At 41.0% G+C, this 23,385-nt stretch overlaps 1 protein-coding gene across 18 annotated transcripts in view; it reads left to right on the top strand.

Moving 5' to 3' along the window:
• The window catches only part of ANK3 (ankyrin 3), a 374,109-nt gene that overhangs the window by 309,923 nt on the left and 40,801 nt on the right, over nt 1–23,385 (top strand). For 8 of the 18 annotated variants that reach the window (XM_055793683.1, XM_055793688.1, XM_055793692.1 and 5 more), the window contains 10 exons: nt 3,619–3,651; nt 7,236–7,460; nt 10,543–10,697; nt 16,785–16,996; nt 18,789–18,996; nt 19,570–19,666; nt 20,873–21,101; nt 21,684–21,809; nt 22,546–22,668; nt 23,172–23,198. In XM_055793683.1, coding sequence (XP_055649658.1) covers nt 3,619–3,651; nt 7,236–7,460; nt 10,543–10,697; nt 16,785–16,996; nt 18,789–18,996; nt 19,570–19,666; nt 20,873–21,101; nt 21,684–21,809; nt 22,546–22,668; nt 23,172–23,198 — 1,435 coding nt within the window. The remainder of the gene's footprint in view (nt 1–3,618; nt 3,652–7,235; nt 7,461–10,542; nt 10,698–16,784; nt 16,997–18,788; nt 18,997–19,569; nt 19,667–20,872; nt 21,102–21,683; nt 21,810–22,545; nt 22,669–23,171; nt 23,199–23,385) is intronic. The other 10 variants (XM_027785924.2, XM_055793695.1, XM_055793689.1 and 7 more) reach the window with 3 other exon arrangements.

The following is a 23,385-nucleotide window of genomic DNA, read 5'->3' as shown; positions in this document are numbered from 1 at the left end:
ATTTTACTATTCATTTACTTATGAGTCATTGCTGTAGTTCTGGTGTTTCTTGACATAGACTTGATTTAAATGCAGTGTTTGAATGACTATTGTAGAAATTTACAAATACGTGTGTAACTGAAAGGAATCATTGCATATGAGATGACTGTCTAGTACAAATATTTGTTGTTTAATTTTCAACATCAGAACATTGAATTTCACATCCTTTTCAATTTACTTCTCCATTTTGTGACTTATTACATTCTCATAATGAAAATGAGTGCAGCACATACCAAAAGATTTCAGTTCCAAAACAGCAGCAAGTCCCACAAATCTAAAACTACAGTCCCACAATACATGTAAGCACCTGCTTCTGCTGAACAGATCTATACAATGGTGGATTTTGGGGTCTTGAGCTGATAAAACACTGCATACGGTCAATGCTAGCATTGAAATGTCAAGAATTGCAGAATAAAAAACTCAAGTCTGTTGGTTATCGCAGAAAGGTATGTCAGCAAAGGACCTCAGGGAGCTGGTAGTCCACCCATTTGCATTACAGCAGGATAAAATATAGTCAAGCCATTCCTGAAATACGTTTACATTTTTTTATGGTCACTGAAAATAAGAGATTATATAGTTTCCCAGCTTCAGTAATTCACTATCCTTTGTTACGATATTTCTTCCCCTTACTTAAATGCAACTTAAAATTTCTTTGCTGCATATTAAGCCTATTTGTTGTTGTACCCATGGTAGTCACAGAGTACAATACCTTGCAGGTCTCTTAACAATGTTTTATATGTTGGAAGACATGTAATCCTCTCTTTTATAGACCAAAATGTCCCAGCTCCTCCTAGGTGACGCTTTCCACATTTCAGTGCATTCTTGTTGCTGTCCCCTGGCTCTCTCCAGTTTGATGATAGCTTATTTCTAAGCCAGGATCACTACCTCTTTGGTTTGACACATGATACACTTCGTCTTAAGCAATCCCACAATAAAGACTGCCATTTTGGTAATTACAGTTTCTATTGATGGGTGTTCTTGGTCCTTTTCTGAAATTCTGTAGTCTGGTTATTTTTTCTGTTTTGTGCTTACGTGTTTGCTTTTGCCTTTATGGATCTTTAAGGTTCCTCCTGAGCCTCCTTTTCTCCAGCCTAAACAAACCCGAGTTCCCTCAGCCACTGCTCATCAGACTTGTGCTCGACACCTTTCACCAGCTTCGTTGTCCTTCTTTGGACATGCTCCAGCACCTCAGTGTCTTGTAGTGAGTGGCCAAAAACTGAACAGTTTGTTGGTTCAAGACCTTTTTCCAATTGTAGCAAGATAACTTTTAATTTTGATCCAAAGACTTTTCAGACCTTCTTTCTGTCCAGTGTTCAAATCGGGAATGAAGACATTAGCTTAGTACCTGGCCCAGGGCAGCATGGTGAAATCTGCGCTTGAAGTTTCCTTTCCGTTTAACTGTAAAGCACTGATGGTATCTCATTTGAGGTAACTTCTTAGATGATTATGCTCTTATCTATACTGTACCGGTTGCTTGCCTAAATACCAAGACAGTACTTGGTACTTGGCTACTGGGGAAGTTACCCTGTCAAAGAAGGAAGGTAAATTAACCTGAGGGCAGTTACTCCTGCCACTCATGTTTTGGCTCAGCTGGTGGCAGGCGAGTTGTAATCTCTTGATTATCCTTTAGGCCCTTATAGATTGATTGTTGGATAATTTATTCCTGAATATTTCTGGTAATTGGAGTTAAAATGATCGGTCTAAAATTTTCTGGCTCCTTCTGATCCTGGTACAAAATGGGTCTGATGTTTGAATCCTGCCAGTCCTCTGGGACAATACTTGTCTGTCATTAGTTCTGCAGCATGCTCACTGATGGTTCCAACCCTCCAAAACATATATTCTTTGGACGTGGGAACTTTCACATCAACTACTTCAGATACGATCCCTTTGTACATCAGTCCTTGCTAATTCCAGACATAGCCTTAGCTGCTGCAGACCTGCAGCAGTGGAGCAGACTGGGGGGGTGCAGGGGAGGGAGAGAATCTGAGCATGGAATATTCCCCAAACAGGTATAGCTTTTCTGACCTGTCACATTTCTCATTTGGCAGATAAAGTCCATCAGAAATGATGCCCTGATGACTCGGTTGCTTTGTTAGGAAAATACCCTCACTCATAATTTATTTTCTTTTCAGTTGTGGCCCCGTGTTATAATACGATACTGTTGGGGTTTCCCTCTTATCTTCATCTGGGGGCATGCAACAGATGTTCCCTTCACATCCTCGAGTACCTCAACACATCTCATATGCAGAGGATTGTGACTTTTTTGTGTCCTTCTGTCAGTCTGTTTCTGAAGAGCAACTCCTCCTCTGCTTGTTTGCAGCACTTCATCCCCGGCTTTGCCCCATCCTTTCGGTGGCCATAGGCAGAGGCATGCAGGCTGCCCTGTGGTGCGGGTCACCCTGAGGCCAGGGCCTGACCCCACCACTCTGTGCATTCCTCATCCTCCCCCAGGCTCGGCAACGTGCCAGCCACGCTGGGGGAGCTCCTCTGCAGCCAGCTGCCCCGCGTTGCTCTTTTCCCCCTCTACCCACTGTCAGAAGGGAGCATCAAAGTTTGCTCCTGTTTCTTCACTGAGGCAGAAGGGGAATTTTAGGAGCAGGATGTGGAGATCCAGCAGTGTATCAGTGAAAGGGGAAGAAAGAAGGAATTGTTGGCAGTAATTTCAACTCTTCTGGTTTTTCCTTTTTTTAAGCCAAGATAATGTTTTATATTTTTCTTTTTGAGCTCAGATGAGTTGTTTTGCCAGTGTATATTTTGAATGGGGTCCATTGTAAGCAGTACTTTGAAATGTGTCATGAATCTTGAGGCCTCTGGAAGGGTAGAGACCCTTCACCAAAATGACCTTCAGCTTTCAGATGTGAGCTTGCTGGTGAAACTGAAATGTGGGTGTGCTCTCTTCATGTTGCTTTTTTTAACTCCTTGGTTGTCTTAGCCAAAAGAAAAAAAATTAATGTGTCACACTGTCTTCCATATTGAGAAACTCAGAAATACCGCATCCAGTCTTGCAAGGTGGAATACATCAGATTGATTATAGTTTACTCCAACCTCCTGTACACACAGAAGAGCTCATTTTTGAAAGCAGTGTAATGAACGGCATGGAGTGATGCTTCTTTCAAGTATCCTGCCGTACATTACACTTTACACATTCTACTTTGGAAAATAAACTGCTATAGAGAAGTGCAAGAATTCGTTTTCCGTGGCACAGTGCAGCATGCTTTGGGAATTAAATAAAGAAGCTGTGTTACAATAAATTCTCTGTTGACCTAAGTAAATTGCAAATGTTTTTCTCTTCTCCATGTGCTTCTGCATTTCTCAGAGAAATGATGGACTTGTGCTAACTAATTAAATGAACACTTTCTTTCAGATTTTTTTTCCCACGTGTAGTACAGTCTATGTGACATAGGTCACAATATGGGAAACAAAAGCCAAATAATTTCTAAAGTTGGCCTTTGAATGTGCTGCTTTTGTTATTTTGCTGATTGTTACTTTTCCTTTATGCTTATTATTGATATTTTCTGTTGCTTGCTTCTAATTATCTTACATTAATTTTTCCCATTTGCTTTCTAAATTATTTTGCAGCTATTCCTCTCCACTCCCCCAGTATGATTCAAGGTGATAACTCTGTGCTTTCTGTGACTCCTCATTTTATTATCTTTTTTTAAACTTTTTTCCCACAGTGTGTGTAGATGTTTGTAGTGCATCCGCCCACATCCTCATCCCTTCCATGTATTCAAGTAGAAATGCTCATTAGCATTTAGAGTTGTGTTTTAGAGATCATATTGTAGTTCCCATTATTAGTGCAACATTAATTTAGGTAAGCATCAGCTACTAATCTTTTTGATAGAAAGTGCATGAAATACTGTTTGGAATTATTGTTATTGTTTCAAACTGTAAATTACTAATTTGAGAACTAAACAAGGAAATAATTAATATGCTGTTGACAACGATTACCTTTATATGGGAGCAATATGCATAAAGGCTGATTTGCTAAAGGTTTTGTCTTCACTGAAGGCTGCAGTGCAGTTTAGACACCAAAGGTGGCTGTAACAGGCTAGTTCCTGCGGTTGGGCATAGACCCATGAGTCAAGGTTTTATCTACCCTTGCTGTGAGCAGTGTGCATTGGCAGTGCTAAGCCCCACATTGCCAAGGTTGAACTGACCTTGAAATCTACAGCCTAAATGTACCTGAGAACTTGGGGCCTGACTTTTACAGGTACTTTATTTTAACTTCCACGGATTATTTTTTTTTAATTATGAATTTGTCAGTTGATTTAGGTGCCTAGAGGTTTTTGACAATCCACTCTTACATACTTGCGTCATTTAAATAGTTTGTATACAGAGACAGCATCTTATCTGAGGGCAAGCTTTAGCATTTTTGCATTAGATGAAAAACTGCTTTTTTTTTTTTTTAATTAATTCTGAGATGGCTTAACATGCCAGTAATTGCATACATGATAGGCAGCTCTCTAAAACATTGCTTTGTGCCGAGCCATCAGGCCAAGCTCAGCCTTGCCAAGCTTCCTGGCAGGCCCCTCTGTTGCTCTGTGGTGCACCGACCAGATGTGCCTTCTCAGAGCTGCTGCAGCATCAGCCCTGAAGGGATGCTCCAGCCAGCCACCCCTCCACCCTGCTCACTTCCATGTAGTCTGAAGGGTCCTATCCTCTCTGCAGACAAAAACCGTGCACATTTTTAAAAGGCCACTGAGGTGCCAATTGTAACAGATTCCTTTCAGTATTCTCCCTTCACTGACCAAGAGCTGTGGGTTCCTGCTTAGTATTTGACTTTGCTTCATCGTAAATGATAATGGATTGTCTTGAACTCTCTTCACAGCTAGTCACAAGCTGGCTCCTTGCCAGCCCTGAAGAACAGCCACTGGCCCACCCTTCCACAGGCTCAGTGGCATCAGCCTTCACCATCCACCGTATAGAGCAGTTGCAGGGAGAAAATGCAACATAAACATGCTGACAGTCTAATAGTGCTCAGTGAGCCAAGGGGAGGGGGAACCAAAGGTCCAGGCTCTCTAGAGCTGTTGCCTTTGCTTGGTACAGCCTTCTGTTAGCAAACAGGAAAGTGTTCCTGTCAACAGAGTTTACAAACATCTAAGATCTTACGATCTATAAGTATTAAGTTTAACATAACTTACATACTCTATAATTCAAAGACTGAACGTGTTGTTTTTGACATAGATCTAGTATTTGTAGAAAGCACTTGATTAGCCATTCAGCAAAGATCCCGTCCCAGTGAAACAATTCCTCTTATAAGGAACTGGGGTACCCTAGCAGCAAAGATTGGATTTGTTCAGTAGAGTACAATGTGTTTATCTAGGAGAGAAGTGTGGATACAATTTATTTGTATGAAAACTATTGTGAAATATCGTTAATTTTATTACATGCTTTAGTACTGTAAAATGTCTGGGCCACAAGAAATGATAGATTTGGTTTAGGGTCATCCCAGAGTGCTTTTTCACCTCCCCATCTTTAACTGATGGATTTTAATTTGGTTTGAAGAAAAGCAATATAGCCATTTCTTTATCTGGAATCCAGTTGGACAACCTTTCTGTCGTGCTTCATATTTTTACAGCTTGTGTCCCTATCCGCCTGTCTCCTGCAGACCGCTAAATACCAAGTTTTGACCAGAGTCCTGCTTTTGTGCAGATTTTCCCAACCCACGGTGGCCGGATTTCAGAATGCAGCTTATTTGCAGGCCTGGCCAATGCACTTCAGCTGTTACTTTTGATACCCTGCTGTGTCAAAAGCAAATGTAACAGTCTTGCACAAATTCCCATTCATACTTCAGAGCATTTGGGGGCTTTTTCAAAGAATCTTCATGAGCCCCCTGGATTATTGGCTCCTACCCTAGTTCAATTTGCAGTAGGGAACCAGGAAATTGAATGGATTCACCTGTTAATCATGTGAAGGTTTAATTCTTAAGATCTGGAAGTTTTGGCAACAGCCTTGCTAATAGTGAAACCATACAGCAGATGTACCAGCTATGTCAGTGTCTGCATAGCATACAGACAGAGAAAACAAAAATCGTATTAGCATTAAGACTGAGTTGGTAACTCATGTCCCTCTTGATACTGGCCTGTTACTACATCTTCTGCCTGAAGCTAGTCTCTCTCAGAAGCTTATGGTACAGAGGAAAAGGGAAGGTATTCTGGAGCACCAGTGGAGACACACACACCACCCCCACCCCCCATAACTATTTAGAGCTGCAGGAAGCTGTATGTGTTGATCCCTGTAAAGGGGAAGGATTTTTGCTGCAGAGTTTTGAAACAGGCTGATTTTTGGTCCTGGGAGGACACTCTGCTTTCCTGTCACTGTTCTGTTAAAGACAGTAATGCTTCATGTATGCAGCTTCTCAGCATTTCATAGCTGAAATAAACCACAGCTGTTAATGAAGTTTTTCTTGTTAATATTAATTATTCCCTTGCTAATGGAAATAATTTTATTTTAAAACCTACCACTAACCACTTACAAATATAATTGCTTACCCTTAAATGGAAAATTATGCCTTGGAATGACACTGGCAAATGTGATTTTTCTTTAACGTCACTTTTTGCTAAGGAATGTCATCTTCACAGAGGAGTAATGACATGATTTCCTCCAGAGTGCCAGCAGCCTAAGGAAAGTAATATACTTGATATTCTCACTATTCCGCACCAGTGGAAGCCCTTAGTAGCCTGGACTGACTGTCACTCATGGTGCCAGCACTCGCTCTGCCAGCCGTCAGGAGTGTTTGCAAATGAGACTGTGAGGAGGTTTTTGAAGACTGAGATTCCCCAAAATAATAAGCATTTTTAATTCTCATTTTTCTACACTGTCTGGTTCCTTTCTGCAAGTGAGGCTAATTACTGTTGTTTATGGACAGTAGAGCTAACAGTAATGGAGGGGTGTTTTTAAATTCTAATAAACTAGTTCTAATACACTGCTTGTGTACTCTTAATCTAAATTACTCAGTAGCACCTGTTCATTTCACCATGACGTTGCTAGACCTTTAGCAACTCCTGCTTTTGATAACCAATAGTTAACATGTAAGTATAAGGTTTTTTAAAGAATCTTCATGTCCTTTTTAGTTTAGCCGGGGTTGGGAGGATTTTTCTAATAAAGTTTTAAAGACTGTGGTGGTTGACTTTTTGCTGATCTTCTGCTTGCTTCGTGACCATTTTCATTGACATGTTTCCTTTTTCCTACAGTTTCCTGGTTAGTTTTATGGTTGATGCACGTGGGGGTTCGATGAGGGGTAGTCGCCATCATGGAATGAGAATAATTATCCCACCACGCAAGTGTACAGCACCAACCCGCATCACTTGCCGCTTGGTAAAGAGGCATAAACTGGCCAGCCCACCACCGATGGTTGAAGGAGAAGGATTAGCCAGTAGACTTGTAGAAATGGGGCCAGCAGGGGCACAGTTTTTAGGGTAAGTTTTTATATGATTTTCATTGTTTACACTCATGTTGCATCTTTCATTTCCTTTATCCTGTGAATCTGACTAGTTAAACATTGACTCTTCCCTCATTTGAGCACATAAGATAGGCTACTTAAATTGAAATATTAAAAAATGCCAACCTGCCATTCCTTCCAGAAAGTACCCTTGTATTTTAAGGGGAGCTTTGCCTTGTATGGTGACTGCAGGATGGTGCTGAAGGTAAGGAAAGCCATGGAAAGGCCAAGTCCTGCCCCCATCTACTCATGCAACCTGCCTTTGAAATCAGGAGCCACACACCTATAACCCAGAACAGGTTTTGGCCCTTTCTCTCAGAGAGTACCAGAGAAACATCACAGTCACAAAAAAAGGGTCCTAAAGTCACCTACAAGAACTCAAATATTGAGCTCTGTTCCCTATGCCATGGCATGTGCACAGCTCCTGCTGGAGTTGCTGGGAGCTGCCTGTCTCCATCCTGTGGAGCAAAGCCACTGGTAGTGACGGCGGAGCACTTAATGTAGAGCATCAAGTAGTACAAATGCTAGGAACTGACTTTTTTTAAAGGTTAAAATAGAGGAAACGATCCACTATGATGTGGCTTTTTTTTCCCTAATTATAAATTTTGTTCGTTACCATGAGTGGCACCCTGGTGTAAACTGCTGGTTCTGTCGGGAATGACAGCTTGTTCCTAATTTCCCCTTCTTGTTTCTCTTCCTGCTGCATGGATGTTATTCAGTAAACTGCATCTTCCTAACACTCCTCCCCCTCTAAATGAGGGCGAGAGCATGGTTAGCCGAATCCTGCAGCTTGGTCCACAAGGAACAAAATTTATTGGGTAGGATATGTACGGAAAAGATACAGAATGTTTACAGTTTTTCTTTTGTTTCAAATTTTTTGTTATTCCCATTTTTTTTTTTAAGTTTTCTAAAGCTTTCAGTTGATTTATGTCACTGAAAGAAAATCATAGTGGCTTGATTTAATATAGCTCTGCTACTACCTTGTGCTTATAGGCATGTAAAATTCACTGCCAGCATTCTGCTTTCATAACTTCTGTGCTTTTGTAATTTTTTAAATTTGAAGTGTTTCAACTACATCAAGTACATTTTAATACACAGTGACAGTCCTTTAAGTTCAACCCTGTGGTAGAGAAGGTATTTACAGGCCTTAAGTGAGTCTATTTTGGGAAGAGCATTTGTAAAATGTGATTGCATAAAGTCTTTTAAAGATCATTTAGAAAAAATGTCATTGAGTGAATGAATTCATTCACCAAAGTTGGAGAAACACTGATCTTTTCAAACTGCAAGAGGCATCTTATTAAATTTATAAAGCCACGTATGCTACCCAAAGGAACTGCAGTGTATAATCTAAAAATGAAAGAATGTTTCCGTATATTTTTGACTGTTGTTTTCAAACCCTATTGTGAAATCTATTGCATTAGGTTTTCAAAATATTGGTGAGTGTTTGGCGTTCCAAACCTGTTCAATACCTTCTCACTGAGTATTCTTGTTAAATGTCATGCACAAAACTGTGTGGTTTCTAAATATTTACAGAGACAGTATCTGAAATATTAGCCTGCAAAGATTGTACTATAGTGTTAGTTTTCAGTTTGTACTTTTTTTTGAACTAGAGAGTAAATATCTTAAGCAAGGTATTTGAATTTTTAGTATTTACTTGCTGTGCACAATGGGAGACAGCAGCTACATTCCTATTAAAGGACTTGAGACTAGAGTAATAGCCTGGGTGTTTTTAAAAGTATCTAAAGTATGTATTAAACTGTCTTTTTCTATTTTCATGGGGAAAAAATACCACCTAGCTCTCTTCCCTTGGTATTTAATGTGAAAACTGGACTTCCAGCTAGTTTATGTTTTTCCTCATGGTGGGTGTTGTGATTTCTGTACTTGAGTAATTGGTTAATGCACCCAACACCTTGCAGGTGTACAGTACCACAGAAGTGCTGCATACTGCTCCCATCATGTGATGCTACTTTTAACTGAGTTATTACAAAGCAGTGAAATCCTTTACAACCTCTGTAGGAAAATAATGATACTGTCTATTTAAATGTCTTAAAGCTGCATAATCCATAATTGTTCACTTACTGTGTGATTTCAGTCCGTTTGTCTTAGCATACTTTAAAATGCATATCCTGCCTGTGAAGTGTTTGGCAAAAGTGTCTGTTTTGTTAAGGAATGGCACATGAAGTGAATGGTGGTTTCTGTTGATTGTTCACAATAATTGTTCAGTAATGCACTTGCAGTCCTCTGTTGAAGGTACATTGTCTGGTGACATAGGTGTATTATTAACCACCTTCTCATTCCCTTTCCTTCCCCCCAAAAATGTTTGACACTAACTAATATAAGTGTGGTCATGATGTTGCTTAACTCAGAGAAATCCATTCTGAAAGGATCCAAACATTCCCCAGTGACGTTTACAGTGCAGATGTTGCAGCTGTGATTTTGGGCATGAGAACCAGAAAGTGAAGCTAATGAGAAATGACCTCTTGTGTTTCACAGGAGCTGCCTCAACAGAGAGCCAGGGAGAGCTTTGAAAAGTTTGGGACTTAGTCTGAAGTTTAACACCTACATGCACGCGCAGTTCCTGCTGCAGTCAGTAGCTGTTTGCATGTGTTTGGATAGCTGGACTGTTTCTGAACTGACTTTGCCTCTTTAAATCCCTTGAGCCAAACCCAAATTTTGACTATGCTAATGCCAATTGAAAGTCAGTGGTGCTGTGTGTGCTGGAGGCAGGTTGGATCACCTACATCCTGGAATAAATGAGCAGGGAGAACTCTCCTTAACTGTCACTGTATAATAGTTGTTGCTATTTTTTTCATGTAGGCAGCTGATTCAGAAGGTTTCCATTTAAAAAAGAGCTATATATAAATATTTTCAAGTTATCTATTAATTACAGTTTAAATTATAAAGGATTGTGCAGCTTTGGCAATTTTAAAAACATTTTTACCATAATAGTGCTAACTATTTAAAATGACTGTAGTTTTCTTAAGGACTTAACGCCCATAGGAAATTAAGGACAGTGAGGAGTTACAGGATTAAAAATAATACAATCCTTTTTTCTCTAGCCCTGTCATAGTGGAAATCCCGCATTTTGGATCAATGCGAGGAAAGGAAAGAGAACTAATCGTACTTCGAAGTGAAAATGGTGAAACGTGGAAGGAGCATCAGTATGACAGCAAACACGAAGACTTAACTGAAATACTCAATGGCATGGATGAAGGTAAACTTTTTCTCAAAGCTTTAGCAAGCCTTACCTTTGTGCAGGCTTGCTAACATGAGCAGACTAAAGCAACCTAACGTAAAACAGTGCAGGGGATATCTGACTTTGGGGAAGATGGTGTGCGTTACGTATTAAACAAATGGAAAGAGTGTAAAGAGAAATTGTTCAGCAGTGGCCTGGAGACGTCCTGAAATGAGTGGTAAGTTTTGGTCTGAAGTCTTGGCAAGTTTAAGCAAAGTTGCACGGTTGCTTTACAGCATAAAGTTGAGAATAACATCCCAGCTGGAGGTAAGCATGTTTCTGCTGCTCGGGCAAGGCCACCTGAAGGTCATTCCAAACCAACAACGAAGTGTAAATATCGGTTATATTGTGCTTTCCCACAGATGCAGAGCTCAGCCCCTGCACTATTCTTCTTTGAAACGGTATTGTTAGAGGTTGCCTCCCATAAACAGACAACCTGCCTTCCTGATGCCCATCTGGGAAGTCTGGCTCCCTTGTTTTGCTTGGACATTGCTGTTACGTGAGAGTCCCTTAAGATGAGAGGACTCAGCTGTACACAGTTCATCAGAGGCTGCTGTGACAGATGGTCCCCACGGACACATTGTGGGCAAAGCCAGGCTGGGGCTGCAGTGATCCTTTGGCACCACTGCTTTCTTTTTTTAGCAAGTGTTTTTCAATACTTGTGCCAATAAACCTTTGCTTGAACTCTTTGCATCTGAGTGTGAATGAAATAGCTTGTGGTTTGGCCTTTGGTTTTCTGTATGGATTTATCCACAGGATTTTCTCTGGATAAACGCCTACAGAAAGTCACAGTGCGGTGGGGTACAAGCTGCAGGACAGTTCTTTCATTGTCAGCAAAAACTTTTGAGGCAATTCATCGGGCCATGGATGGCAGTTGAGAGGTATCTGTGAGCAGGCTCTGCCTTTGATCTTGGCCTCTTGTTTGAAGAAGGCAGCCTCATTAAAAGGCGTGCTTTGAGAACATGGGAAGGAGAGTAGCGCTGTTTTGAGGGGCTCCCTGGACTTGTGTAGTATTTTCACTTCAAAGTACTTGAACTGCACATGAACTTGTAAAAATACAGAGCAATGACAGCGTGTGTTATATGATCTATTCTGGCTACTTATTTTGAAATATATATAATAGAACCAACCAAGCAGTAGGGCAGAAACACTGCAAATGTTGGATCAGTGGGTTTGGAAAAATGCAATAAACCTTATCAGAGAAGGGTACCTAAAAGCAGTGGAATAGGCAGAAAAGTGAGCATGCCCCGGGACAGTACTGCTTGGGGAAGAATTGCTTCAGGATTGAAGGCAGTAGTGCAGCCTTTCTGAAAGAAACATCTCACCACCACACCCTCCTCCTCTGTGCACTAGCATGGGATAGGAAGTAATTGTTTGGCATTTGGGCGAAATATTGGTGCCTTGTCAGTGGTGAGGTATTTAGAACCGATCAGCTGCTTGCTTGTTTGCTTCATATGCTTTCCAAACTGAGCTTAGTTCAGTTTTGGGATAGGAAATCTGGGCATAAAAACACTGTTCTAAAGTGTTCCAACTTGCATTACTTATGAAAGAGCTCTCCAGAGGTGCCATATGGATAAATTCACATTTTACAGAGAAGTCAACAAATAAAAACACTTTGAGAGAGGTAGGCACGAAGCCGTCAATACTTAGAGCCTAAAATAATAAGCTTCACGATTTGGAGCCAGCATACAACTTTCTGATCTGTTGAGGGTTTCAGGTGGCTCTTCCCTTCTGGGCAACTGCAGTTTGAGGTTACTGGGTATATGTACAGCCGATGAATCACAGAAAGTATGATGGACGCTGGACTATTCCCTTAGAATGAAAATATTTGACACCTTAAAAGCCAAGCCACAGAAATGCCTTTTACCAATCCAGGCAATCATTTCTGAGAGAGAAAGGAGAAAAAATACTGCAGACACACCCAGAGCATTGTGCTGATTCTTTGTTCAGTTCATTAACCCTTCTCTAGTTAGGAAAACAAACCTAAAAAAGCCCCTCCAAAACCACCAAGCCTGCATTAAAATAGTACAAGGATCTTGACAAAATTCTGCTCCAGTTAAATGGCACCTTTGCTGTGTAAAAGGTCTTCCAAGCAATGACATAAGTTTACAAATTTGTAGAATTAAGAGTGGGTTGGCTTTTTTCATCTGAACTTTACGTGGTTTGTTACAAAATACCTGGCTCTGAAGGAGTATTTTGGAAGAAGTTTTATTCCAGGTATGAACTCTGGAGGCAGAAGCAATTTTTAATTTAAGTAAAAAGCAGCCACATGGTCAGTCATTTCCAGAAGTTTAGTGTGTCTTTGCCAGGAAATTCATCTGTGCAGTCATCTCTAAATGCCATAACATGCTGCAGGAGCGCCCATTTTTCCATTAAAAGCAGCTGGTCTGTTTCATGCCAGACCTGTGTGATTCACTAGTTCTTACCTATCTGTAGTGGTGGAGGGCAATCAGAATTTTATTCCCAGCTCCTTTAAAAATTCAACGTATCAAGATGCAGTTTGCTTCTCCGTTTTGTTTTTCTTGTTTGGCTCTTCCACGTAGCTAGGGAGGATGAGAGTGAGGACATCTTTGCTCCTCGACCTCCCAGCGGACTGCTGAAAACCTGCCGGTTCTTTACTGGAAGCAGCACCATCTGCTGGAAAACCTCATCGCAGGCTCAAATTAATCCAGAGAGGAGGCAACGCTTCAGGGCACTAAACGAAGGATTAAATAATAGCAGAACTTTGCTTTTATTCTCATCAAAGAACAATGAACCATGATGGAAAGAGTCAGGGGTTTTTTTTGGTGCTGTCAGGTTTCTGCTTAAATAGTTTTTATTCTAAAGATGCTGTACTTAGGCAGATAGAGTGCTGAGGAAATACAGGGAATCTGGCATTACTAGGAAGAGGAGTTAGGTTCCAAACACAAGGGTAGCAATTCACAACTGTTGGCCGTATTACATTTATTTAAACCTGAATCAACTGAAATTTATTTATTTATTTCTTAGGAGGAAGCTCTCTGTTTGGTAAATAACTTACTTTTTCAGCCCGGCTCCTTTTAGATGTAATTTGTGTTTGGTTTTTACGTTCCTGCACCCTTTACAGGTACCTGTAGACAGATTGTGGGCATAAATGCACACACCGGGGTAGCTAATCTTTTGACAGCCATTTGCAAATAAGAAATGCAAATATTTGTGGCTACAACACGCTTGCAGCTGCATAGTGTGGTTTCAGATGGGAAGCAGGAGTTTTTGCATAACTACTTCTTTGAATCTACAGATGAAACCAGAGCGTGACCTTGTTTACTCTTGAAGTTTAAAATACCACCATAAATCACTCTGCAGTGATTTTGCTACATTTCCAAGAAAAGTTTTTAAACATATTGCTGTTAAACTTTGTGTTGTGAATGGCAAGATTAGAGACTGTGCAAAAATAGGCAAAAGAACACAGAGAGGGCATTGACTTATTTGAGAATGAGACCTCATGGCACTGGGAGCACCTAGTTATGTATGTGAAATACTGAAGCTGAGAGGGTGGGTCTAGTTACTAGCATTTTTAAGACAAGTCTCACTGCCCTCAGCTTCTCCTTCAGTCCCTTACCATGTGCTCTTTCTGCCTTCATCCACCTCCTGTACTTTTCTCCATGTGAGTACTGCCTCCTGGGTGCCCCACTTCTAGTGCAACAATTTCTTAATGGGCACACATCTCCTGTATGAGGGAAACTGGTGTCCTGTGCTTGTCCCACCTTTCAGTCTGCACAGTGACTAGGTGAGCTCTGCTCTAGCCAGTACTGCTGGAGGCTTGCAAAACGCAGAGCATTGTTCAGTCTGCTAAGTACAGATGAGTTTTGCGTTTTCAGCACTAGCAAAACTCTTCTAAGGTCCTGGTAAGGGAAATCAGGTACCAGATCACACAAAGACGCCTTGAAGCTCATGAAGCAGGCAAGTGTTCTGTGACTCTTGCTCTGTTTCCAGTCAGAAAATGCTCTGCCTTCTGAAAGAAAAAAGAAAGTTATTAGACATGTGATGAATTTGATTCACACCTGCCTCTCACCTGACAAATCTGGTGTGATTGCTTTCCTTGAGCTGAGCCATCCCAAGGGTCAGAGGTCCTCCCTGACCTTGCAGGATGTGGCTGGGTTTCTCTTCTCCTGTCCAGGAACCTTAACATAATGCTCATGTGGTAGCACAGCCTAGAGGGTGGGGAGGAGTGATCTTCCTTTCCTCCCTCCTTTCCTTCCCTCCATCTCTCCTTTCCTCCATCACTCCCACAGCCACCTTAGGATAATTGTACCATACGCTTGGGTGGCAGGGGAAGACATATGCACAGAGTATTCACAATACTTTTCTCTTGACTTACTAAAACTTAATGGCCATAGGGGTTCTTCGGGCTTTTAGCACAAATCCTGGGAGACACTGACATCAGCAGACTTCCCAATTCTGCCACTAACCTTCCTGCTTTACATCTCTCTGCTTTGCCATCCCTGTCTATAAGATGAGGTGTATAGCATACTTCTCTGTGGTTAAAAAACCCCACACAAAACCCAACCAACCAACCAAAAAACCCTTAGAGGTTTTTAATTGAAACACATTGCACAGGAATGAAGTGTCAGCAACCAAGGAAAATAGTAATGATGATAGCTCTGTTTGTAAAATGCATTCAGTGTGTTCAGGAAATGTGACCTCTCCCAGGACTAGTTTTCCCTGTTTCATTAATTCTGTCATGCTAATGCTGCGTTTCTCCTGGCAGTCAGGTGGTTTGATTGCTCACCATCTTTTTTTTTCTCTTAGAGGGCAACTTCATATACAAACTTACATGTTCAGGGGAGGAAAATGTCTCAGTCACATAAAGAATTTTACAGGTGTCTTTCGTCTTGGTACCACATCTTACTGCATCTGATAGAATTTTCATCTTTCAAGGAACAAACTTTCTTCTTTAGGAATGTGGTGCTCTTATTAAGGAGGAAAATAGAGTGGAAATGTGTGGAGTGCTGGAGTGAAACCCCATTGCAATCGCTGAAAAGTCAGTGTAAGAGATTACAGGAGAAATGCATGACAGCTGTGTAATTATCTCTGTGAATAATGTTTATATCACAGGGATTTCACTAGTGCATATATATACACACATATAGTTGCAAATTAGTTGTATTTGTGACATATCACAAAGTTTTTGTCAGTGCATATATGTCTACATCATCTATGTAGTTAATACGGGTAGATACTCCATGCACTTTTCTAAGCCTTAGTGACCCTTGAAGTTGGGAATGTGGTCAAGAGCACTAACTGTTGACAACCTGTTTCTGTTCCAGTTGTCTCTGAGGATGTGTTAAGTTTCTCTTCTCTAGGAACTGAGGAGCACGATGCAGTTGCTTTGGGGCAGATACCAAATGGCTGAAAGCCTGATGTGGGAAGGGATCCTTGCTATGGTTTCAACGGTAGTGCTGGCAGACAGAGCTCCGTCACATCCACAAAACTGGAGAGCTCAATGTCTCAGTATAAACTCTCAGGATTATATGGATGCCAGTTTGGGAAATAACTTTCTTAAGTGCCTTAGCTGGGCAAACCCTGGATTGCACACTTGACGTGAAGTTAGATACTTCATGAGCTGACTGTGATTTCCCGTGTTTTAATGTATGTTGGAGCTATGTGAGGGAAGAGGCTGGAAATAATTGTCTCTTGAAGGTGTGCACAGAAAGATCAGTACACTTGTGTGATTCCAGATATAGATGAGAGAGGAAAGAAGCTTGACCATCTCCTTCAGACATCCTCGGACTTCCATGCTGTGTGACAAACCTAACACCCCACAGCAGCTGCTAGTAGCTTGGGTGACTAGCAGTCACTAGTGGTGCTTCGGTGTCCTGGCAGATATGTGCATCTCGTGCCATTTGCCCTTGTTGTCAAGATTTATGCAAAAGTTCACAGAGCAAACCAAAGCTTGATAATTAATAGCACTGAATATTTTTTTCTCCTGTAGTAAATAAAATAATAAGCATTTCAAGGCATATTCAAAACCTCACACTCACACATGTGTCTGGTACGAACCTGGGCAGATAATGCCTGGATGTTTTAACTGCCTTCTCTCACCAGAGCTGGACAGTGTTGAGGAGCTAGAGAAGAAGCGAATCTGCAGGATCGTCACAAAAGATTTCCCTCAGTACTTTGCGGTGGTTTCACGAATCAAGCAGGAGAGTAACCAAATCGGCCCAGAAGGTGGGGTGCTGAGCAGCACGACGGTGCCGCGTGTCCAGGCATCCTTCCCTGAGGGTGCTCTAACCAAAAGAATCCGTGTGGGGCTCCAGGTAAAAGCACCCTCGCGTCCACATTCGCAGCGTCTACAAGTGCATCATTGATCTTAATGAATGAGGCTTTCAGCTAAGGAGTCTCTGCCCCTTCGTGGTGGGTGGCAAGGTGGGAAGCATTCCCACCTGAGATCTGAATTGGCAAGTGTCTGCCCAGGCAGGCTCTGGGCCTCTCAGTGCCCCCCGGTGCAGGTGATGCACAGTCCTCCTCCCTGTGGCAAAAGCCCAGCTCCCCTTTCATCATTACCCTGAGTATTGCTTAGCATCTTAAGAATGGAGAAAAAAGCAAAGAGCTGGAGCCACCACAGCCTCAGTGATATTGTCTGCCATCCTCCTGTTGGCTGTGGTTGCACAGCCCTGCGTAGTCCCAGCCTCCTGTGGCAAAGTAGCAGCTTGGGATTGGTGTCGCTGGGCTGCCCGTTGCCATAAGAATGTGTTTGGTAAGGATTTCATCAGCTGTTTGCTAGCTGTTGCTGGGTCAAAGACCTCCCGTATACATCTGTTGTAGTTTAGGACATTCACCATAGGTGTTTCTAGCAACGGGTGGAATCTGGGAAGAGCAAATAGCTTAAGCTCTCCTTGAGCAAACTGCACAGAAAGTGGAGAAATGCTTTTTAGGAGGTATCTTTTTCTTTGAGTTCTGTTAATTATCACTTAAAATTACTTAATAATTTTACAAGTCTGATGGGTTCATGAAATAGGGATGCTGGTTTGAATTTCAGTGCTTGGAATTCAGACTGGAACATTTCTGTTAATGATATTTCACATCTAAAAATGATTAATCTGGAGAAAATGGAAGCTCTGCTATTATGGTTATACAGCTGCCTTTCCAGAGCTTTCTAGTGTGAAGAAAACATGATGTCTCCATGTGCACTGTTGTGACTGGTGAGATTGCAATGTAGCTACATGTTCTATGCGTATCAATACAGCGTGCAGTTAAGTCACAGGTCAGCCTGATTGAAACAGACTTGAAAGTTAAAAAACCGAAACAAAACAAAACAAAGCAATCCCCAGGGAAATGGGTGCAAAACTCCGTTTCCCATGTCTGTCACTTTTGGGTTCAGGTCTTACATGACAAAAAGTACAAAAACTCTATAGCATTTCTTCCCATATTGGCTACTTCTTTCTTCCCATATAAAGTTAGAAAACCTTTCAAGGCACAAAATGGAGGTAGAAAGTCTGCTTATAGCAGCTAAGATTGTAAGTAGAATTGGCTTATAGCTCTTCCATAGCGTAATGCATTCTGTATGAATTTGACCCAGACAGATGTTTCCTTCCTAATAATCAATAGTGGAATAGCGTAGGAAGCACTGAGTACAGAGGTAATTCAGAGTACACAGTGTTCCTCAGGAGCATGGATTTGTGTTTGGTAGAGATGCGAGAATTGTTCAGCATCTTCTAGACAGAGTGCCTAGTCCTCACTTCTCAAGTGCAAAATAGGCCTCTTTGCATTTTGAAATTGTATTTAATATCACCCATCATTGTAAATTCAAAACAAACCCAAACATTCCTGAAACACTCAGCAAAAACTGCAGGCAACCTTCTGAGATTTATAGTTTTGCTTTGCAAGATAGCTATTAGGAAAGCATAAGTGGGTCGTTAAAAAAAAATACTAAGCATGAATTGTACTAATGATCACCCTTGAGAGCTATGGGAGAAGGCTGCCTGGGAAAAAAAGAAATAAAATTCTACAGAAAAATGAAAGGAAAATTAAATTATCTTTTGGGAAACAGTTCTGCATGTCTATAACCAATTTTTAGCTCTAGTTTAAATACTTTCCCTGTGTTGACAGGCTCAACCGGTTCCAGAGGAGATTGTCAAAAAAATCCTTGGAAACAAAGCAACTTTCAGTCCCATTGTTACTGTGGAGCCAAGAAGAAGAAAATTTCATAAGCCAATAACCATGACAATCCCTGTGCCGCCTCCGTCGGGAGAAGGTGTAACCAATGGGTACAAAGGAGACATGACACCCAGCCTTCGACTTTTATGTAGCATTACAGGTTAGAGAAAGTCATGCTCTTTGCAAAGGTTTTTGTGACAGCAATGCCTCTGTGCTCACTCTCATAACTGTACAACTTGTGCTTTCCAGTAAGGGAACACTGGTGTGCCTCGTCCAGTAGGGTTCAGATCAGTTCTGAGGCAAAGCTGGCTGAGGTCATTTGAAAGGCTCCTGCTGATTCCCTGGGCTTTGGATCTGGTCTCACGCCATTGTAAAAGAGCTCTGCCAACAGATAATAAATGCTATTTTATATTTAGCCAGTATGAAGAATTTCAACCTTGGTTATTAAACATGGCTGTCAGTAAAAGTAGTTTGCAGAAATAATTCTGTCCTAGCCGATATAAAAGGGGAAGAGTTGCTATTGACTTGTAGGCGTGTACTTGACTTACATCAGCATCATTTTCTGGTGTGTGATACGTGATGTAATATATATCATGTAGCTCAGCTGTTGGAGAACATTATTATCAGGCTCTCTTTTTATGCGTGAAGCAAAATAGTTTAAGATAGATACTTGTATGCAGTCTGTATATGCTTGGTGTTTGAAAGAAAATCTCCACCGTTTATATTTACATAGGAGGTACTTCACCTGCGCAGTGGGAGGATATCACAGGCACCACTCCGCTGACATTTTCAAATGACTGCGTCTCATTCACAACCAATGTTTCAGCCAGGTATGGTAACAGCTTGCCAAATGCACCTAGGGAGTAGTTACCCGTGATTAACAAAGTGCATAGTTGTGGGGTTGTTTCTTGGCTTTCTGCAAGTCTTTTGCAAGACTGATGGAGTGGTATTGGGACCAGATGCTTCTTTGTCACTACGTATCAGCACCCCACGCATCCAGGGTTTTACATGTGGCTTTGTCTTGGCCTTTGCTGCTGCAGTGATGTCTCCTGGCAATCACACATGCTATTTCTCTAAAGGCTGCGGTGCCACACAGGGGTTTATTTTTCTGCAAACAGTAACAGAAAGGGAAAGCTTAAAATGTTAACTCAATAAAAATATTGGGGGGATTCATAAAACTGTATTCGTTTAAAAAGTTAAGAACATTCATTTCCTGGCTGTGGGCTTTTTAGTTGAAAACTACGTAAAATTACTCTCACAAAAATATCATTTGCCAAAAAATCATGGTTTGAAATGAATTTTGATGAACTCTAGTGGACTTACATGCTGATTGGTGGCATTCAACAAGATCTGTACAAATCCTGAATCCTAGTGGAGAAAATTCATGGTATGCAAGTTAAAGAGCTTATCACTGAGTACATAACATTTGCACCTATAAAAAGCTTTATAAAAAGAATATTGGAAAGAAGTAAATAGATCAGGGTTGAAATACTGTGGAAAAGGCTCATACAAACAAGAAATTAAGATGTTTATAACTTGTATCAAAATTTTCATCAAACTCTCAATCATAAGATGAAAAAATAACAGTATAACATCTATCTCTGGGGTACTTCACTGAGGGCATATTTGGTTTCAACCTATGTGGGAGATGCAGTTTTGCTGTATGTATGTGTTATAAAGGAGGTTGTTTTAGCAAATCAAATGTACAGTGAGGCATCAACACATATACATGCTGTGGGGTCACAAGAAATACAGTTTCCCCACTTCGGCTTCAAATGAGGCTTAAACAGTTTTATGAGATACCTCTGCGAGAGGGGTCAAATAAGTATATCAGCATTTCATTACCAGGTATTCCTATTTTTGGGTGGTTGAAGCTCCACTGACAGTAGAAGGAAAATTACCGCTTTGGGAAGTCTGCAAGGACAGTATGCATGAAAAATGGCCAAGGATCAGAGGACATGGTTTCTCTTTAAAGGCTTAAGCAATATTTGAGCATAATGAAATGTTGATTTAATGGTTTGCTTTTTCCCACTCAGATTTTGGCTCGCAGACTGCCATCAAGTACTAGAGACTGTTGGGCTGGCAACACAGCTTTATAGAGAATTAATATGTGTTCCTTATATGGCAAAGTTTGTGATATTTGCTAAAATGAATGACCCTGTGGAATCCAATCTGCGTTGCTTCTGCATGACTGATGACAAAGTGGACAAAACTTTGGAGCAACAAGAGAACTTTGAAGAAGTTGCAAGAAGCAAAGACATTGAGGTACATTTCTTACTCACAGCTGACTCCCTCCTTGTAAATGGACAATGTGGTATCCAAGTGGCAACAGGTCGTGCAAAAGCCGCTATAAGCCCAGTTAGATAAAGGTTCATAGCAAGGCTGTGACAGAAAAGGACAAGGCAGGGAGAGCTTGAGGACCTGTTTCCAAATGGATCCCTGGGATGGTCTGCAGTGGGTTTTGCGTGCACTGCTGTCAAGTAGCCCTGGTTGGGCTTTGCAGATGGCTGACCTGGAAATCCTTCTCATTGCTCCTGCAGACACACAGTCATGAGTAAGGCTGGTTTGTGGTGAATACGTAGTCACCAACACACAGTTTCCTGAAGGAAGTCAATCCGTTTGTACTCCAGAAAAGCCACACATGCAGCTCACCCTTTCCCAAACTGCCTGCGCTCATAATACCTTGCCATAATACACGTGATTTTCTAATTTGTTGTTGAATTTAATCTGAGTGGGGACTTGTGCTAAACTCGGGAACTGTGATGGGGGAAATCATGACATACTTACTTGCATGGATCTACTATGAAAAGAGGTTTTATTGACTTTTATTTATTGCTTTGATAATAGGTTCTGGAAGGAAAACCTATTTACGTTGATTGCTATGGAAATCTGGCCCCTTTGACTAAAGGAGGACAGCAGCTTGTTTTTAATTTTTATGCTTTCAAAGAAAATAGACTGCCATTCTCTATCAAGGTAAAAGCAAAACAAGCCAAATAATTATTCTGATTTTTTTCCCCCCACCAGTAATAACACTTTTTCAGCCTGATAGTACTAACTTGCCCCAAGGATGTGTCATTGTTTACTATGTGAATAACGAGAGGGTGCTTTGCCTGAAGCCATAAAAGAGCTGGCGGCAGAGCTGGGACCCAATACCCATGATATGGATTCACAGCCTTTTATTAAAACCGTATCTCAAGTTAGACCTCCAAAATACTATCAGTAGATCACTATTTCCCAGGGACTAAGTAAAGGAGATGCATTCAATATACTGTACAGCAGAACAGCCTCCAAAAAGCATGCTCAGACCGGTCATCTCTAAATTACCATGGATGGCTGCTCACTTTCCTTAGCCTTATTATTGCTGCGCAAAAGAAGTTTTTAAGCATTTTGGTGAGCGCAAGTGCGAAACATGACAGAAAAAAATGAAGGTGGGCAGAAAATACCTGCCAGTAATATCTCAGTATGAAACTGCCTGGTTGGACTCACTCAACATCTTGTCCTGCATGGATTTAGCATCAGAGAGCTTCAGGCTGACCTAACTCTTTCATGGTAACACCTTTTCTCCTTCAGCACCTCACTGTTACTGAGCTGGAGCTCAGCCTGAGCTTCACCCATTAGATAGCTTCTTGTGGCAAGATACTCTGCCGAAACTTCCTCTAGGTGTCTGAATTACTACATATACTACACTGTACTAAAATTTCTTTTCTAGGTAAGAGACACCAGCCAGGAACCTTGTGGTCGCTTATCATTTTTGAAAGAACCAAAGACTACAAAAGGATTGCCACAAACAGCTGTTTGCAATTTGAATATCACCTTGCCAGCACACAAAAAGGTATTTGTTAGGAAAAGTAAACATTTTCCTTAGGGTTGATTTGGTTTTATTTTTGCTCCTTTGGTTTTGTCTTTTTTTTCTTCCTTTTTTTTTTTCTTTTTCTCCTGCTAGTGATAAAGAAACCCTATGAAATGCCATTAATGAGAATGTTTTGGAATATGATAAAGGCTTTTTAAATTTATGTTTTATTGGTTTCCTGTATGTAGAACGCTTTTAAAGTCTCGTTACTGTGGTGTCAAGTTCCTATATTTTTTATGATTCTGTTTACAGCTCATGCTTCAGCCTGCAAGTCATAGGTTTATGCTTTCAGTAATGTCACGTGTTGATTTGCATTGGATGTAAGATTTTTTTTTTCTTTTGTGTTGACACTTTGGATTTGCTTTGCCTTATAAATCAGCTTGCATTTTGTGCTCCCAATTTGGTCCTTTTCATATCCTGATATTCTTTTCCCTGCTGTCCATTATAATATTCCTTGTCTCTGCAATGCATCTTGGGACCAAAAGGAAACAGAGTCAGATCAAGATGATGAGGTAATATAAACACTGTCTTCTGTTTTTATTTCCTTCAGATTTAGTGAAGAAAAATAATATGTTATAGAAAAAACAAACAACTATTTTTAGCTATGGCATTGAAATGATACCTACAGAATAACCATATCCTTGACGTTTGGTAGTCTGTTGCAAAACAGTAGATGTGCACAAATGTGGGAAAAACAAG

This window comes from Falco peregrinus, chromosome 1 (genome assembly GCF_023634155.1).
Source record: "Falco peregrinus isolate bFalPer1 chromosome 1, bFalPer1.pri, whole genome shotgun sequence".
NCBI lineage: Eukaryota > Metazoa > Chordata > Aves > Falconiformes > Falconidae > Falco > Falco peregrinus.
This window is presented reverse-complemented; position numbering and strand designations above follow the sequence as displayed.